At 40.1% G+C, this 14,406-nt stretch overlaps 1 protein-coding gene across 1 annotated transcript in view; it reads left to right on the forward strand.

Moving 5' to 3' along the window:
• The window catches only part of KDM3B (lysine demethylase 3B), an 82,368-nt gene that overhangs the window by 26,300 nt on the left and 41,662 nt on the right, over positions 1–14,406 (forward strand). The window contains exons 9-11 of the mRNA XM_037802183.1: positions 472–673; positions 3,468–3,682; positions 4,480–4,632. Of these exons, the coding sequence (XP_037658111.1) occupies positions 472–673; positions 3,468–3,682; positions 4,480–4,632 (570 nt within the window). The remainder of the gene's footprint in view (positions 1–471; positions 674–3,467; positions 3,683–4,479; positions 4,633–14,406) is intronic.

The raw sequence follows: 14,406 nt of genomic DNA on the forward strand, positions 1-14,406 counted from the left end.
TTTAAGGATTTTAACACCTCTACCAAAAGCCATTAAGTTCTGTGGTATGAGGTTGTGGTGCAATGAGTGTAAGGGCAAGGGAGAAAGTCTGGTGGTAAAAGTAGCTATTGTCAATAGGAATTGGTGTCCTATGAGAGTCCAAGAGGCGTTGATTAGTAGAACAGTATTCTGAGGTGCTAGAGGCAGGTACCAGCTACATTCTGCCTTCTTGGGTTTCCTGCATTCGTGTCCAAAGTTGTTTCATTATAATGGGGCACTTCCTACCAATTTTCCTTGGTCCTTAGCTTCCAATTGAAGCCTCTTTCCTCCGTGCTTTCTCTTTTCTGTCAAAGATAAGATTTGTTGGGCACATGCCCAAGCAGTGAGAGGAGGAATGGCTCAGGACAGAACAAGTATCTGTCCCCCAAGGGGATAATGTTGGACCCTATTTATACTTCCCATGACCAGCCTTTTCTCCCTCCCTTGCCACAGTTGGTCAGTCAGTGCTGAAAGATGTCAGCAAAGTTAAGAAGCTGAAGCAGTCTGGAGAGCCCTTCCTGCAGGATGGGTCGTGCATCAACGTGGCCCCTCACCTGCACAAGTGTCGTGAGTGCCGCCTGGAGCGGTATCGGAAGTTTAAGGAACAGGAGCAAGATGACTCCACTGTGGCCTGTCGTTTCTTTCACTTCCGGAGGTACCCAAACTTTGCACCCTTTCCCTGTTTCCATTAGTGACAGATAACTCCCACTCTGAAGTGGTAAACATGTCTTAACCATCTTTTGCCTCATCTTCCTTAACCTCTTTGATCTCAGAGACTGTACTAAGGCTCTACCATAGTAGCCACTTAATTGTTTGGATTTTGAAGTTAAATGTGGCTTTGTCCTTTGAAAACTAAAGTTGAGCAGTCTCAGCTGCCTGTCCCTGTGCTATGTTGAATTATTCCTGATTTGGGTTCCATTTGAAACCAGTGGCATAAGCAGAAGGACTCCATTTTATATTATAAATCTACCACTTACTCCTCTTTATGCCAGAGTGACTTGAGTCGTGTTAGAGAGATGGGGAAGATTAGGATATAATAATGTGAAGAGTCTTTGAAATAGAGAACTGATGACAATCTTGGGAATATGCCTACCTTTACCAAACAGTAGCTCTGTCACTGTCTTCTGCTTAGTAAATTAGAAAGTCTTCCAAATGATCTTTCAAGAATCTTTCATTTTTAAAATAAATCCATGTGGTTTATCCATCTGGTGGGGATTCATTTATTTGGCAAATATTTATCAAGCACTTAATATGTGACAGCCATCATCGTATAGGATCCAACAATGACCAAAACCACTGAATTCCAGCCCTTAAGAGGTTTGCATTCTAGATGGGGAGACAGTAAATACTGAAAAAAAAAAGGTTATATATATTATGTCAGCTATTGTGCACTATGAGAAAAATAAAGAAGGGAAAGAGGATGGGAGTGTGTAGGGGCTAAAGAGGCTATGATTTTAAATAGGATAGTTTGAGAAGGTGAAATTTGAGTAAAGACCTAAAGGAGATGAGAGAGCGAGTGATCCGGGCTTTTGTCTGGGAGAAAAGTATTCCAATAGAGGAAACAAGTACAACTCTTCTGAGGCTGGAATGTTCTTAGCGTGTTCATTGAACAGAAGGCTAGGAAAGCTAGAGCAGAGTAAGCAAGATGAGGGGAAAGTATTTGAGATCAAAGAATTAATGATGAGGTCAGATTTTAAAGGGCTGCTCTAAGGACCTTGGCTTTTATGATGAGTAAAAAGTCATTGGAGGTTTTGAGCTAATGAGTGATATTGATTAATGTTTAAAGGGTCACTCTGACTGCCTTCTTGAGAATAGATTATATGCAGGCAAGGGCAGAAGCAGAGAGAAGTTAGGAGGGTGTTGCAGTTATCCTGGTGAGAAATGGTGGTGGCCTAGACCAAGGAAGTGGTGGAGGTGATGAGAAATGGTTGAATTCTGAATATATTTTGAAAGTAAAGTCCACATGGTTTTCTAATAGATTGGATGTGAAGTATGGAAGAAAGAAAGGAATCGATGAATTGTCATTTACTGATAAGGAGAATTCCGAGAAACATGCAAGTTTGGGAAGGGATATGGAAAGTTTTAATTTGGGTAAGCCTAATTTAAGATGCCTATTAGATTTCCAAATGGAGATTTTGAGAGGCTAATTGGATTTACAACTCTAGAGTTGAGGAAAAAGGTCCAAGCTGGGGATATAAATTTGGATGTCGTCATTAGATACTTAAAGCTGTAAGTCTGATTGAGATCACCTAAGGAGTTCGAGTGTACATAAAGAGAAGCAATCCAGGGACTGAGTTCTAGAGTTCTTCAACATTTAAAGATGGGAAAGATGAGGAAGAACTAGTAAAGGAAATAGAATAGTAAAAGAAAAGAATATCCAGTGAGGTAGTAAGAAAGTGGGGAGTGAGGTATCTTGGAAGCCAACTGAAGAAAGTATATCCAGGAAGGAATAATGAACTGTGTGAACCACTGTTGAGGTCTGTAAGGACTGGAAGTGACCATTGGATTTAGCAAAGTGGAATGACCTTGCTTGTCAAAATACAGTTTTGTTAGATTGGTTGGGGAAGCCTGATTGGAGTGGATTAAGAGAAAATAAAAGGGAGAGGAAGTGGCAATAATGGGTATAGAAACTTTGCTGTAATGAGCAGATAAATGAATTTGTGGGATTGAGAGGATTTTTGCAATAAAAATTGTGGAAGTCGAAACACTGACAAGAATGATTCAGTAGAGAGAAAAATTGGTACAGAAAAGATGGGGGGAAATTAGTCAAGTTGGGGAAAGGGGGTGGGGGAGGTAGAGCATAGGTGGAGAGATAGGCCTTTATTGGGACCAGTTCATTCGTAGCAGCAGGAGAGAAAATGGATCACCTGCAACTTCCTGTAACTGCAACATGGTCCCAGTTGCAGGAAGATGTGGTAGTATAGTGGAGGGAGCTTGTGGAAGTTCTCTTCTAGCTCCTTCTATTTTCTCAGTGGAATAGGAAGCAAGGTCCTCATGGAGGAAGTAGTGTGGGATATATGAAAAGAAATAAGAAGGTATGAAACAGGCACTTGGGAAAGGGAGTGTGGCAGGAAACTGTAGTGAAATAGTAGGGGCTCACCTAAGGTGGGTGGATATGAATTTAAAATCTGACAGTGAGCATGGCTGTGTTTTTTCTCTGGTCACATTCAATGGTGTGAGAGCAGGTGCAGAGCAGGTGGATGGAAAAACTGATAGGCAACTCTGAGGACAGCTTTTAAGGAATCCATACCTAGTGGGTGTTAACACATCTTCCTGTTAGTGCAGAGAATGTATCCTGTGTTGGTCAAATATGGTGAAAGTTCTCAACTCAGTCTGATTTGTGTTAAGTCTCATTTGATTTCTGTTAGGTCCCAAGGTATTAGGTGTGTGTTGGTTTGCATGGCTGCCACCATTTACCATGTTTTTAACTGTTTACCCTCCTGTCTCAGGTTGATCTTCACTCGAAAGGGGGTGCTCCGTGTGGAGGGGTTTTTGAGCCCTCAGCAAAGTGACCCTGATGCCATGAACCTGTGGATTCCCTCTTCCTCCTTAGCAGAAGGAATAGACCTAGAGACCTCAAAATACATCCTGGCCAACGTTGGGGACCAGTTCTGCCAGCTCGTGATGTCTGAGAAGGAGGCCATGATGATGGTGGAGCCACACCGTAAGGCGCTCTCTTGCTCATCTTCTAGGCACTCCTGGATGGAAACTTTCATTTTCTTTCACTTAAGGGGAAGAGTGGAAGAAGAGATAGAATAGCATTTTCCATGGAGAATTAAGACTGATAAGACTCTTTCTAGCAGCCCTAAGTACCTGAGGCCCTGTCTGTATCCAGCAGACCTCATTCTTTTAGTCTTTGGCAGTTAACAAACCCACAAATTCCTTCCTTGCTTGCCTTTCATTTTGGTAGCATAGCTACCATAAAATGCTCTTTGAGCCCTGTTTGGGTTTGGTTCACCCTGAATATTTTCAATTTGCTTTGAATCAGTTTGTATTAGTAAGTGGTACTCCATGGTTTGTGAACAGATGAAGTGCTACTGGGTGCCATTTTTCATACCTAGACCCATATTATTCAGGTATTTATAATATTTGCATATCTGAGATACTGTATCCTATTTTCAGACTAAGGAAAATTGTACCATGAAATTATGCCCTAAATTTCAAGAAAAGTATCTTATTTTAAGCTTCCCAAAATTGAAAATTTTACTCTAAAATGGTAGCAGGTAGCTTTCATTCCTGTTCACAGTAAGTTATCATATCCTAGCATTACCAGAAACCCTTGAAATATCATTATATTACAAATAATTTTGTGCAGTTTGTTCTGTTTCTCTTGTAAGTATAGAAGTATATTTGAGTTTTATTGCTGGACAAACAACTTGAAAAGAGTTAGTGGATCTGGGGTCTTGGGCTATTGTTCAGGATGGTCAGTGCCAACAATATTCCTCTTCCTCTTTCCACCAGAGAAAGTGGCATGGAAGCGAGCGGTGCGTGGCGTAAGGGAGATGTGTGATGTATGCGAAACAACTCTCTTCAACATCCATTGGGTTTGTCGCAAATGTGGATTTGGAGTCTGCCTTGACTGTTACCGGCTCAGGAAAAGCCGTCCACGGAGTGGTAAGCAAATATTTTCCTATGCAGTTCTAAAGGAAACTTGTAGATGTGTGTCAGTGGAGACATGGAACTTGAGATTGAAGAAGGATTGGGTTTGTGCCCACTCTTTAGCTGCTTGACTTCATTCCTTTCTGTTATACTCTGAGGACTTTCAGTTGCCAATTCTAAGCCTAACTGGGAAGGTTAAAACAAACCAAGAAGAGTTATTCCTCATCTTTACTTATTTTTTTAATAACAGCTATATTTAATAACAGCTATATTGAGATATAATTCACATGCCATGAAATTCACTCTTTTAAAGAGTACAATTCAGTGGTTTTTAGTATACTCACAAGATTTTGTATAATTCCAGAACATTTTCATCACCCCAAAAAGAAACCTCTTTACCTGTTAGCAGTCACTCCCCAGTCACCTCTCTCCCCAGCCCTTGGCAACCACTAATCTACTTTCTGCCTCTGTGGATTTGCCTATGCTGGACATTGCATATAAATGAAGTCATACAGTATATGGCCTTTTCTGACTGGCTTCTTTCACTTAACATAATGTTTTCAGGGTTTGTCTAGGTTGTAGCATATATCAATACTGCAGTTCTTTTTTTTTTCCCCCAAATATTCCATTGTATAGATCTACCTCATTTTGCATATCCTTTCATCAGTTCACATTTGGGTAGGTTCTCTTTTGAATTATGCCACTATAATCATTCATGTTCAGGTTTTTATGTGAACATATGTTTTCAGTTCTCTTGGATATATACCTAGGAGTAGAATTGCTGGGTTGTATGGTAACTCTATGTTTAACTTTTTGAGGAACTGCCAAACTTTTTTCTAAAGTAGCTGAATGATTTTACAATCCCACCAGCAATGCACGAAGATTCCAGTTTCTCCATATCCTCACCAGTGTTTGTTATTGTCTGTCTTTTTTTATTATAGCCATCATAATGGGTCTGAAGTAGGATCTCATTGTGGTTTTGATTTTCATTTCCCTAGCAACTGATATTGATCATCATTTCATGTGCTTATTGGCTATTGGTTCTTTGTATATTTTCTTTGAATATTGTTGAAACATTGTTCCACATCTTATACCAACTATGGTATCTTGGGCTACTTAATCCCTCAGAGCCTCAATTTCCTTGTCTTTAAACCAAAGATAATACAGTATTTCCCTCATAGCATTTGTGCTGGTTTGGATATATTATGTCCCCCAGAAAAGCCATGTTCTTTAGTGCAATCTTGTGCGGGCAGACTTATTAGTTTATTTGATTAGGGTGGAAACTTTTGATTGACTGTTTCCATGGAGATGTGATCCACTCACCTGTGGGTAAGAACTCCAATAAATTATTTCCATGGAGATGTGGCCCTGCCCATTCAAGGTAGGTCTTGATTAGTTCACTGGAGTATTTAAGAGAGAAGCTTAGAACCATCACCAACCCAGATGCTTGCTGATGCTTGGAGATGCTTAGAGATGCAGACAGAAGGATGTTTGGAGATGCTAAGCTAGGAGGTGAAGCCCAGAATTTGTCTGGGAGAACCTAAGAGAGGCCCTCTGGATGCTTAGAGAGAAGTACCCTGGGAGAAAGAAGCAAGGACTTACAGGAGCTGAGAGAGAAGAGTAAAGACAGAAGCCCAGAGATATTTTGGAGAAAGCCATTTTGAAACACAACCTGGGAGCATAGGACAAGCAGATGGCAGCCACGTGCTTTCCCAGCTGACATAGGTGTTCTGGACGCCGTCACCCATTCTTCAGTGAAGGTATCCTCTTGTTGATGCCTTAGTCTGGACACTTTTATGGCCTTAGAAATGTGACTTTGTAACCTAATAAATCTCCTTTATAAAAGCCAATCCATTTCTGGTGTTTTGCATAACAGCAGCTCTAGCAAACTGGAAAAGCCTTGTTGTAAGGATAAAATAAGATGATGTATTAAAGTAGTTACCACAGAGCCTGACATCCACTAGGTGCTCCATAAATGTTTCCTATTAGAGTCTTCCATTCCCACCCATGGAAGATTACCTGCTATGGGAATCGTAACAACAAGAAAACTGGATAAAGTATATGAAATAACAGTTTTTAGACATTAGACAACAGGTTGCACCGAACTGTGATTCCTGAGGAAAGAGAACAAATAGGGTGAACCTTACAATTACTCCATTTACTGCTTGGAGGCAGTTCTCAGGCCATAGCACAGGGAAAGGGAATAAAACAGCTTGGCAGCTTCACTCAGTTGAAATAGAGATCAGAGTCCAGGAAGAGTGAGGCAGAGTACAGAAGAGGTATGAACTGCACAGAAAGAGAGTAAGAGATCTACATAGAGATCACCTCAATATTTTGGCTACATAATGATTTGCATATGAATGAGAAGAAACTCCTCAAGGCCTGGAAAAGAACTTTCAGAAAGCAGTAGACTGAATAACTAGCGAGACTCTCAAAGAGCTGGGAGTAATTTGCATTCCCAACAGCCAAAGTGGAGAAACACTAAGTGAAGTCAAGAAGGGCCACATCTTAATAATAGACCTGATTTCCTACCAGAATAAAAGCTGCTCTGGAGCTGTCAAAGAAAAGTGTAAAACAAGGCTTAGAAGGATCAAACTGATCTGCAAGTTACTTAACTGTGCTCCAGACACTGCTCAAATGCTTTTTGAAGAATTACAGTGAAATACAAAATCCAGAAAAATTAAAGTCACAAAGTTCTGCATTCATTCAAGAATTATCAGGTATGCAAAAAAGCAGAATCAATAAGCTGGGAAAATATCAGTGAATAGATAACAAATGTTTAAATGAGAAGGGAACAGTGGATGATGATTGGAACAGTAGAAAAGTGATGATGGAAACAGTAGAAAAGGACCTTAATTAAAGCAGCTATTCTAAATCTTATAGATGTAGTTAAGGATATCAAGGAAGACATGAACATGATGAGGAGAGAAATAGAAGATAGATATAAAAGACCCAAATGAAACTTCCCAAGGGAAATGAGAAATGTAAAGTATCTCAGAAAATAAATAGAATGGACAGGATTAGCAGAGATTAGACATTGCAGAAGAAAAGAAGCATGAACTTGAAGATGTGGCAATAGAAACTATCCAAAACAAAGCACAGACCAGAACAAAATGGAATGACATCTTAAACTGCTAAATAAAAACCTATGCCCTATAATTCATAGCAAATGAAAATATATTTCAAAAATGAGACTCAAGTAAAGATGTTCAGACCAAGAAAAGGTGATAGAATTTATCACCAGCAGATCTGCACTACAAGAAAAGTTAAAGGAAGTTATTCAGGAAGAAAAAAAATGGTATGGAAATTTGGATTTACACAGAGGAATGAAGAATATCCTTAATAGGTGAATAAAAAAGACCTTTTCTCAATTTATTCTTTTTAAAGATAATTGTTTAAAGGAAAAATAGTAACAGTGTGTTGTGGGTTTACAATATATTGCAAATGAAAATGTATAATAACATAACAAAAGTGGGATATAGAACTGTAGTTTTGTAGGGTTCTCATACTGTATCAGAGTGCTATAATAGTTAAAGATAGACTGTCATAAGTTAAAGATTAAGACTAAAAGCCCTAAAGCAACCTTTTAGAAATAATTAGGTTTAGCTAATAAGCCACAAGTGGAAATAATATCAAATCATAAATAATCAATTCAAAACCCAGGAAAAATGAAACCACAAAAATGGGACAAATAGAAAACAAATAGCATGGTAGTAAATTTAAATCCAGCAATATACATAATTACATTAAATATGAAGAGTCTAAAAATCCCAATTAAAAGGCAGCTTTTGTCAAATTGAGTTAATATAAAGACCCAATTATAATAATGTTGTCTACAAGAAACCTACTTTAAATATGAAGACAGTAGGTTAATATAATGATGGAGGAAAAAAGAGTCAAAGGGATATTATTAAGACATTAAAAAATTGGAATATAGGCTTTATATCAATGTTAAATTTCTTGAACTTGGTAACTACTTAACGGTGGATACAGAAGTGAATACCCTTGACCTTGGAAAATGTACATGACAGTATTAAGTGTTCAAGGAGGAGCATGATGCATGCAACCTACTCTCAAATGTTTAGAAAATTGATAAATACAGATATAGACAGACAGGTGGATGGATGGATGGATGGATGGATAGAATGAAACAGCAAATGTAGCAAAATGTTAAGGTTGGCGCCTCTGGGTATCTGATGGGGGAAGGGCATTACATTGGAGTTGTCTGGATGGGTTTTGTGTTATTTTTGCAACTGTCCTATGAGTTTGAAGTTATTTCAAAATAAAAAGCTTAAGAAAAAAATTAGAAGCTGGAAAATGATGTACCATGACTAACATTATCAAAAGAAACCTGGAGTGACAGTATTAGTCAGACAAAGTAGATTTCAGAGCAAACAGTATTACTAAGTATAAGGCTCATTTTGTAATAATAAAGGGGTCAGTTCATCAAGAAGATACAATCCTAAATATTTATGCAACTAATTACAGAGCTTTACAGTATGTGACGCAAACACTGATAGAACTGAAAGGAGAAATAGACAAATCCACATCTATAATTGTCAATAATTTATCGAACAAGTAGACAGAAATTAAGAAAGGCTATAGAAAACAACATTGTCAGTCAACTTGACCCAATTGACAGTCCATCCAACACCAGAATGCACATGGAACATTTATCAGAATAGACTATATGCCGAATAATAAAGAAAATCTCAATAAATTTAAATAGATCAAAATCTTAGAATATGCTCTCTGCCAATAAAAGGATTATAAATTAGAACCAATAACAGAAAGATATCTGGAAAAATCTAAATGTTTGGAAATGAAGCAACATACTTCTAAATAGCCCATGGATCAGAGAAATTAGAAATTATTTTGAAATGAATGAGAACAAAAATATATCAACATTTGTGGTATGCAATTAATGCAGTCCTTGGAGAGGGACATTATAGCACAAAACACGTGTTAGAAAAGAAGAAATGTCTCAAACATAAAACTTGTGCTTGAAGAAATCAGAAAAAGAAAGTACAGTTTACCAATATTAGGAATGAGAGGACCTTACTGCAGATTGTTCAAACATTAAAATGATAAAAAGGTAATCTTATGAAAAACTTTATGCTAATAAATTTGAAAATTTAGATATAATGGACAAATAAAAGACATACCATCAAAATTCCTTTAAGAAGAAATGGGTAACCTGTTACATCTTCTAAAGAAATTGAATTTGTTGGTTAAAATTCCTTCCAACAAAGAAAACTGCAGGCCCACATGGCTTACTGGTAAATTATACCAATAACTTGAGGAAGAAATTATACCAATTCTACAAAAACTTTCAGAAACTCATTTTATATCAAAACAGTAATGTTAGACATCCCCCGGGGACATTTCCTTTTAGAGACAGCTGAATAAAAGGGCACATTCAACTCTCTTGGAACTCTGGAGGGTGATCAAGACAGGATAATGACTACAAATGCTTAACTGAGTTAAAAAAAAAAAAAAAAAAAAAAAACTATAAAAAATAAGAAGGCAGCAGCAAGGCAGACTTGCCAGTCTGGACCCATTCCCTATGCTCGGATCTACACAGATTAAGAGACACACAGCAGCTTTTCAGCCTGGATGTCTCCTGCCATGGTTGCTGACCACAGTCACCCACAGCAACAATTTAGAATCCCATGCACATTTAGGCACGTGTCTTAGTTTGCTAATGCTGCAGAATGCAAAACACCAGAGATAGACAGGCTTTTATAAAACGGGGGTTTATTTCACTACACACTTACAGTCTTAAGGTCACAAAGCATCCAAGGTAACACCTCAGCAATCGGGTACCTTCACCGGAGGATGGCCAATGGCGTCTGGAAAACCTCTGTTAGCTGGGAAGGCAGCTGGCGTCTGCTCCAAAGCTCTGGCCTCAAAACGGCTTTCTCCCAGGACGTTCCTCTCTAGCAAGCTTGCTCCTCTTCAAAACATCACTCCCAGCTGCACTCAGTTCCCTCCCCCCGAGTCAGCTCATTTATATAGCTCCAGTGATCAAGGCCCACCCTGAATGGGCAGGGCCATGCCTCCATGGGAACATCTCATCAGAATCATTACCCACAGCTGGGTGGGGCACATTCCAAGCAAATCCAACCATCACCAAAATGTCTACCCCACAAAACTACAAAGACAATGGCATTTGGGGGACACAATACATTCAAACTGGCACATTCCACCCCCTGGACCCCAAAATAACATTATCTTTCCAAATACAAAATACATCCATCCCACAACAACATCACAGAAACTTACATCATCTCAGTAACAATAGTCAACTACAAAATCCCATCAAAATCAATTTAGGCATGGTCAGTCCTAAGGCACAGTTCCCCTCTAGCTTTGGATCTGTGGAGTTAGAAGAAGTTATATGCTTCCAACATACAAAGGAGGGACATTCATAGGATAAACATTTCCATTGCCATAAGGAGAAACAGTAAGGAAAACAGGGTTAACAGGAGCAAAACAGTTCCTAAAACCCGCAGGACAAACTCCATTAGATTTCAAAGTCTGAGAGTCATTTACAGAACAATGTTGCATCCTTGGGGCTTGAGAGAGCGGGAGTCTAACGCTTCCTAAGTGCCTTTGTGGCAGCCGTTTCCTCTCCAAACACTTAGGTGAGTGCTCCAACATATCCACACATTGGGGAGACCACCTTCTTGGCCCCACCCTCCTCAAACATCGGGGCAGCTCCCGGATTCCCTTCCATCTCTGGGGCACACGCTCAACCCCTTCCGAACAGTGTGGTGGCAGCCAGGCTCTCCCCAATTCCCTGGGAATGTGCTCCGCCCTCTTTGGAACCTCAGATGGCAAAACTCTTCCAGAGCATCGAAGCGGAAAGCCCGCCCTCGACCTCCAGGGCAAACTCACCCTTTCCATGCATGTGGGCTGCTCCGCTTTCCCAGCCCGAGACCTCCTGACTCCAGACCTCAACCTCCATGGCTCTGTCTTTGAAGAAATTTTTCCTTTAATATTTCCCTTGTCTGTCTCCTCCAGTCCAGATCGGCAATGGCTCTGTCTATAAAGATCTCGCAGAAATTCTGCTGGCTTTGCATGAAGCACACGGGTCAAAGCCATTAGACAATAGGACTTTCCACAAATCCTTTCTGGATAATTCCATCTCCAATCTTGGCTTGTACTGAAATGGTGGCTGGGTTCCGTGTTTGGTTACATCCTCATGTTGGGCTATAGCTTCAGGGATTCCACCCCCGGAAGCTCGTAATTTTCCAAGCATTCAGCTTCTGGTCTCTTTGAACTCAACAGTTCAGTTCTAAGTTTATCTCTCTCCACTCGCATTTTACTATAAGCTGCAAGGAGAAGCCAGGGTACATCCTCCACATGTAGTCTGGAGATCTCCTCAGCTAAGTATTCCAGGTTGTCACTTTCAAATTCTTCCTTCCATCCAACACCAGGACTCAATTTTGCCAAATTCTCTGCCACTTTAAAACAAGGATCACCTTTCTTCCAGTTTACAACAACACATTCACCATTTCTGTTCAAGGCCTCAACAGAAGTATCTTTAGAGTCCATATTTCCACGAACAGTCTCTTTAAAGCAGTTTTGGCCTTTTCTATCAAGCTCCTCACAACTCTTCCAGAAACTCCCCATTATCCATTTAAAAAGCCATTCCAACATGTTCGGTATCTGCAAACTCAGCAGCAAAATCACCCCACTCCTGGTACCAAAATCTGTTCTAGTTTGCTAATGCTGCAGAATGCAAAACACCAGAGATAGATAGGCTTTTATAAAACGGGGGTTTATTTCACTACACAGTTACAGTCTTAAGGCCACAAAGTGTCCAAGGCAACACATCAGCAACCGGGCACCTTCACCGGAGGATGGCCAATGGCGTCCGGAAAACCTCTGTTAGCTGGGAAGGCAGCCGGCGTCTGCTCCAAAGCTCCAGCCTCAAAATGGCTTTCTCCCAGGACGTTCCTCTCTAGCAAGCTTTCTCCTCTTCAAAACATCACTCCCAGCTGCACTCAGTGAGTTCCCTCTCTCTGAGTCAGCTCATTTATATGGCTCCACCGATCAAGGCCCACCCTGAATGGGCAGGGCCACACCTCCATGGGAACATCTCATCAGAATCATTACCCACAGCTGGGTGGGGCACATTCCAAGCAAATCCAACCAGCACCAAAAACGTCTGCCCCACAAGACTACAAAGACAGTGGCATTTGGGGGACACAATACATTCAAACTGGCACAGCACGGGACCCAAGATCACATAGACCGAAGGTGGGGCCCTAACAGTCGATGTGCAAGCACATTCAAAAGGCGCTCTCCTGGAAACTAGAGCAGCTCACGTTGAAACATTTGGCAAGCTGGGCGTATTCCCGTCCTGGACCTTAATTGTTGGGCCACCTAAACAAAAACATTGGGTATCTTTGAACATTGACCCCACTTGGCTCTGGGGGTTGGGATCCCCTAACATGGAAGTTACTGGAGGCAGAAAAGCCACAGAGAGAAGGGAACCAAGCCACTGTACGGCAGTGCAGACTCAGGCCTGAAAACTAGAGTGAAAGGGCAGCCAGAGCACAGGAGAAGAGTTGAGCAAATCATAGCTACTGGGGATGGAAATTTGTATAAAAGCAAAAAGAACAGCCCAGGACTCCCAGAGGAGGAACAGAGGAAAGGAAATCCTCTCCTGGAGAGGAAGCAGTCACACATACTAGGGTAATCTTGAAAGTTACTACAGGTGCCTAGGGGAAGAAGTAGGTACAGAAATACATGAGAAAAACCAAACCTTTGACCAGGTTTGCTCTAAAGGTTCAATGTAAACTGCACCAAGTGGTAAATAAGCCTTAACACAAAGCTAATCTACACCAAAACCTTAGACTATAAGGAGAAACTTATTTCCAGAGTTAGTGCATCAAAGTAATCAAATGCCCAGATATCAACAAAACATCAGAAGTCATGCATATAAATAGGAAGGGATGGCCCATTCCAGGGGACAAATTAAAATAACGGAGCAAAGATTTTGGAACAATTAATCAAAGACATACAGTCAAATCTCCTATGTTGGTTCAGTGAGCTAAAGGAAAATGTCGATACAGAACTAAAGGACACCAGGAAGATCATGTGTGCACAACAACAACAAAACACTTAGAAAATCTAAAAAGGAACATAACAGAATTTATGAGGATGAAAAACACATTAATGGAGATTAAAAATACACTAGAGGCATACAACAGCAAATTTGAACAGGCAGAAGAAGGAATCAGCAAACTAGAAGAGAGGACAATTGAAATCATATCACCTGAAGAGCAGGTAGAGAAAATAATGAATAAAAAATAAGTGAGCAGAGGATAAGGGACCTGTGGGACAACATGAAGCATACTAACACGCATTATGGTAGTCCCCACAAAAGAGAAGGAAAAGGGGGCAGAAAAAATATTTGAGTAAATAATGGCCAAAAATTTCCAAAATCTGACTAAAGACATGAAAATTTACAACCAAGAAGTGCACTGAACTCCAAACAAACTAAATTGTAATAGACCTCCACTAAAATATATACTTATCAAAATGTTCAGTGACAAAGATAAAGAGAGAATTCTGAAAGCGGCAAGAGAAAAGCAATTCCAATACAAGGGATCCTCAATAAGACTAAGTTCCAATATCTCATCAGAAAACATGGAGGCAAGAAGGCAGTGGTAGAACATATCTGGGGTACTGAAAGAGAAAAACTGCCTGCCAAGAATTCTGTATCTCACAAAACTGTTCTTCAAAAATGAGGGAAACAGGAGAGGAGGGAAGACG

Source organism: Choloepus didactylus, chromosome 13, assembly GCF_015220235.1.
Source record: "Choloepus didactylus isolate mChoDid1 chromosome 13, mChoDid1.pri, whole genome shotgun sequence".
NCBI classification, from domain to species: domain Eukaryota; kingdom Metazoa; phylum Chordata; class Mammalia; order Pilosa; family Megalonychidae; genus Choloepus; species Choloepus didactylus.